At 55.1% G+C, this 4,806-nt stretch overlaps 1 protein-coding gene across 1 annotated transcript; it reads left to right on the top strand.

The window, feature by feature from the left end:
- Nucleotides 1-422: 422 nt before the first annotated feature.
- On the top strand, nucleotides 423-4,405 carry LOC104523118 (kelch-like protein 21; the record flags this gene model as incomplete). Its single annotated transcript, XM_010165594.1, has 3 exons — nucleotides 423-828; nucleotides 3,708-3,780; nucleotides 4,112-4,405. Coding segments are annotated over 3 exons (773 nt in total), but the record flags the coding sequence as incomplete, so codon positions are not given.
- Nucleotides 4,406-4,806: the final 401 nt, after the last annotated feature.

Here is a 4,806-nt window from a genome sequence, read left to right as displayed (position 1 = left end):
CAAAACAAGGGGAAATGGGTTTAAGCTGAAAGAGGGGAGGTTTAGATGAGATATTAGGAAGAAGTTCTTCACTGTGAGGGTGGTCAGACACTGGAACAGGTTGCCCAGAGAAGCTGTGGCTGCTCCTCCCTGGAAGTGTTCTCGGCCAGGCTGGATGAGGCTTTGAGCAACCTGGTCTAGTGGAAGGTGTCCCTGCTGCTGGCAGGGGGGTTGGGACTGGATGAGCTTTAAGGTCCCTCCCAACCCAAACCATGCTATGATTCTATGAAATATTTTCACGCTGTACGGCCCTGGGAAGCAAAGGTTCGTGTGGGCTGGAAAACAACAAAGATGCCAGTCCAGAGCCGAGCCCCCTCCTCCACCGCCCCGCAGCAGTTCCCTTTGCCCAGCCCTGCTCTGACCCGTGGGGTGCTGTGCTGCAGGGGGGTCGGACGGCTCCAGGCTGTACGACTGCGTCTGGAGGTACAATTCCAGCGTGAACGAGTGGACGGAGGTGTCCCCCATGCTGAAGGCCAGAGAGTACCACAGCTCCACTGTCCTGGACGGGCTGCTCTACGTGATCGCCTCGGACAGCACGGAGCGCTACGACCACGCGGTGGACAGCTGGGAGGCTCTGCAGCCCATGCTCTACCCCATGGACAACTGCTCCACCACCTCGTGCCGCGGCAAACTCTTTGCCATAGGCTCCCTGGCCGGCAAAGAGTCCATGGTTATGCAGTGCTACGACCCCGACAGCGACCTCTGGTCCCTCGTCAACTGCGGCCACCTGCCTCCCTGGTCCTTCGCTCCCAAGACCGTCACTCTCAACGGCCTCATGTACTTCATCAGGTGAGCAGCAGGAGCGATGACCTCCCTCCCCACCCCCACCTCCCCTCTGGGCAAGCCCAGGGTTTCCCCAGGGAGATGTGTGGATTTTGTGGTTGTAGGAGAGCACTGTGTTAGGAAAGCACAGCAGCACTTCCTCTGATGGAGCAGGTGGGTCTGTAAACCACCACGCCTCTTTCCTTTGCTTCTGTCGTAGCCAGACCTCAAAGAACTACACTTAGAATCGTGTTAAAGTGTCTGAGTGCAAACCCACGGGCTGGGGAATGGCTACAAATAACCAGGTATAAATCTGGCTGAGGTCAGCAGTGCTGCTTGGAAATAGACTTCTCAGTTTTCTCAGCTTCTGGTTCAGCCCCCCCCGTTGCTATAAATAAGTGAGTAAGCTCCAAGAAAACGTTAAACTGCTGCTGGAGGACATCCTCCGTCTCAGCGGAGATAAGAGGGCTGAAGGTGAAATGATTGGTCACTATTTTTAAGCGCCTTCCCAAATTGGGAGTTAATTACCCATCTGAAGCTGTCCTGGTGGCACAAATACTTTGGTTATCCACTTAATTAAAAATAAACCGAAAGGCATGCTAGGGCTGAAGCGTCTCGTCTTGGTGCGGTGACTCCGAGCAAACACAGACGCCTGCGATGGCCTCCAGACACAGTTCTCTCTTTAATCTCCTCTTGGCTTTGCACAAAGCAGCAGCTTCTACCCAGGACGTTTTATTTGATTCATTTGAGCTCAGTGAGTGTCGTGGTTCCTGACAGCTGTTGGCAGGTGGCAGTTTGCATCACCTGATTTTCAGTAAATCCTGGAAAGGTGTTTCTAGTGTTTGGCTACTTGTCACATCCAGTTCTATCCAGGTTTTCCTTTTTCTTACCCATTTTAAAATATTGATGATTCACACTTCAGGATTTCTGATCGCTTACCTGTCTGCAGGAGTTCATGAGAAGATTATCAGGGTCAGGTTTTTTCCCCCCTCATTTCACGTGCTGCATGTGGACTGCTGCTCTGTACGAAGCTGTAAGGGGCTGTGAGCTCCTCCTCTTTGGAGGACAGAGGAATAGGTTACAAATAAAAGCCACAGACTCATTTTTTAGTTAGTTTTAAATAGTCATTTTAAATAGCTCAGACTAAAGCTTCTGATCCCATCTAGTGGGACGAGTTTTATAACTACAGATGTGGCACAGCAGCAGTGAGGCTCAGCTCTCCAGCTGCATCCTTTTTAGAGCCAGCCCTGAGATGGGAGAGCAGGTCCTGGCCTGACCATCGCCAGTGCCTGGAACTGTGTGGTGAGAGCTCTGCCCGTTTCCCTTCCAGTCCATCGGGGTTTCAGCTTCACACTTGGAAGAGTTTGACTCCGGAGTTAGTTACGGGAGGTGTGAACAGCAGCAGTTCTGGGTGCCGGTGGCCCGGCAGCAGCGTTGGGACACACCTGAGCTCCGTGTCCCAAGGCAGGCGCCAGCCCTTGGTTCGGAGCAGTTCTGAGGAAGAAGGTTTGGTCTCAGTGCAGCTCCGTGGGGCTCGGAGCACTCGCTTCCGTGTGCCCGTGTTACAGGTGTTTCATTCAGCTGAGAATCAGTTCAGTTCCAGGCACATCACAAAAGTACTGAAGAAACTGGTTTTAAAGGGTGTATCGTGTGGGCACCTCAGGGGCGCTCGGCCAGAGCGTGACCAGGAGGTCTGACAGCGCTCACCTCGGCTTGGCCACAGGCTCCACAGGTGGATTTCTGAATCAAGGGTTTGTTGTAGGTGTTCCTTGTTTATTTCCACTCCCTCCCCTGCTCAGATTCATGTCAGCAATCGACAGTGGTGCCCTGTCACCCGCACAGTGTGCGATGTCACGATAGATAGATACAAAACCAGTGGAATGTTCCTTGCAGCCTTTTGAACCTGTCTGTGACAGGACTGTCTTGGAGTCACTGACAGCGCTTCTCCAGCACCCTGACCTTGTCCTTTTCGCATTCCTGTGTCAGCAGCACGCGTTTCTGCCTCGCAAACATCCCTCACCTGTCACTGTCACCCTCCCGTCTCGCCAGTGGGGCGGGTGAGAGAAGCCTTGGGGGATTACGCTGCCCTCGACAGCTCTTCTCTCACAGCCCAACCCGTCTAAATTTGGCTTTGGCTAAAAACTCAAGCAGTGGGGATCCTGTTACTTTGAGGCACAGGGAGGTTTAAGCTTCTCCAGAACAGCAGTAATTTATTTTCCAGACCCTGAAGCACTTGGGGCAGAGTGGTCTCTGAAGACTGGCAGGGAGTTAGTCTGTGCACACACCTCCCGTAGGTGCAGATGTGGAAAAGAGACGAGATGTGAGGAAACCCTCAAGACTGCGCAGTGATTCCCAGCCCAGCAGCGGTGCAGCTGCGTGCTGGGCTCCAGGCAGGACTCACAGTCCAGAGCAGCTCACCCGCCGTCCCGGGTGGAGCCACCAACTCGGGGGCAGAGAACAGCCTGTGTGGTCACCCTGCTCTGTCCCCAGTGCCGTCCGCTTTCCCCCGAGGCAGCGTCCTAGTGCTCAGCACACACCAGAAAGCGTGGAGCACGTTGCTTTGCCTGTGGAGAAGCTCAGCAGGGGCACTGGGGCTCTTTGGATGTAGGTCACTGGCTCGGGGAGTGAGAAACGCGCTCCTGCGCTGTGGGCAGTGTCCGTGCTGCGGGGATGGGGCTGCAGCAGAGGGGCCCAGGCGTTTCCTGGGGTCAGACATCACGGCTGGTGCAGGAGAAGCCCACGCTGATGCCTGGGGTCTGCATCAGGACCCACACCTTTGTACAGGAACCCTTTGGCCCATGTGGTGGGATTGGAGCAGAGGTGCTCACGGTGGTGTTTCAGGCTGTTGAACTGGGGGCAGGAGGTTTTTAGAACACAGAAGAGTCATTTTGTGTTCTCTCCCACAGAGACGACTCGGCTGAAGTGGATGTTTACAATCCGGTGAAGAATGAATGGGATAAAATCCCTGCCATGCTCCAGGTAGGACACTCACCAACCTGCCTGCCTGTCAGGGTCAAAATTTGTCTTAATTTACCTTTGGAAGCCGGGTGCTCTTCACATTGTAACCCCTTGGAGTGCATTTAACTATCACAGTCACCTGAAGAAAAAGTCCTGGGTGGTGATTGTGCAGCTGAGTGTTCAGCCCAGCACACAAGAGCCGGGCAAAGCTCCAAGTCTCTGTCTCCTCCTGGTGCTCGGGCAGCGCCGGTTCGGAGCCGGCAGCAGGATGAGACCCACCACCTTTATCATCCGCCCAGTGGGGCACACCCCTCCTTTCTAATTGTCCTGGATATTTATGTTTAAACTGTAGGTTCACGTTGGGGGGAGCGTGGCCGTGCTCGGCGGGAAGCTCTACGTCTCCGGTGGCTACGATAACACGTTTGAACTCTCAGACGTCCTGGAAGCCTACGACCCCGAGACGCGGACGTGGAGCGTGGTGGGCCGCCTCCCCGAGCCCATCTTCTGGCACGGCAGCGTCAGCATATTCCGGCAGTTCATGCCGGAAACCACGCAGGAGGACAACGGCATCACGCTGGACAACACCATCAACCTCAACAGGCAGCACCAAAACCTTCACAACCAGAACCTGAACGAGCTTCGTTAGCAGGGAAAGGCGCTGGCCCCCGGCTCCGTGCCAGGTCCTTTTCCAGAACCAGTGTTGCTTTGAGAGCGGGCGGAGGCAAAACCGGTGCTTGGAAACAGAAACGTACTGAGTGGAGGGAGTGAGAACTCTGCATGTTTGACACGCTGTGGTGGCACCGCAGCCAGCGAGGCCTCTGCTGCGGCGACCCCCGGCCCTTCTCTGCGGTGGGAGAAGGTGCCGTGCTGCCCGCAGGGAGACCTGAGCAGTGACCTCTGAGGAAAGCGGTCGTGTTGAGCGTCACCGCAGCATCGCAGCTCGTGGCTTTTGGTCAGACACCTTTACTGGGAGCCCCGTCACCCTGTAGCGCTTCGTGTGCCACCAAATTCCTTCAGCTTCTTTTTCAAGAAGGGTCTGTCTGGTAG

The sequence above is a fragment of the Antrostomus carolinensis genome, unplaced genomic scaffold (assembly GCF_000700745.2).
Source record: "Antrostomus carolinensis isolate BGI_N321 unplaced genomic scaffold, ASM70074v2 scaffold34593, whole genome shotgun sequence".
In the NCBI taxonomy this organism is placed as follows: domain Eukaryota; kingdom Metazoa; phylum Chordata; class Aves; order Caprimulgiformes; family Caprimulgidae; genus Antrostomus; species Antrostomus carolinensis.
Note: the sequence above shows the minus strand (reverse complement) of the source record. Positions and strands in the feature narration are given on the sequence as shown.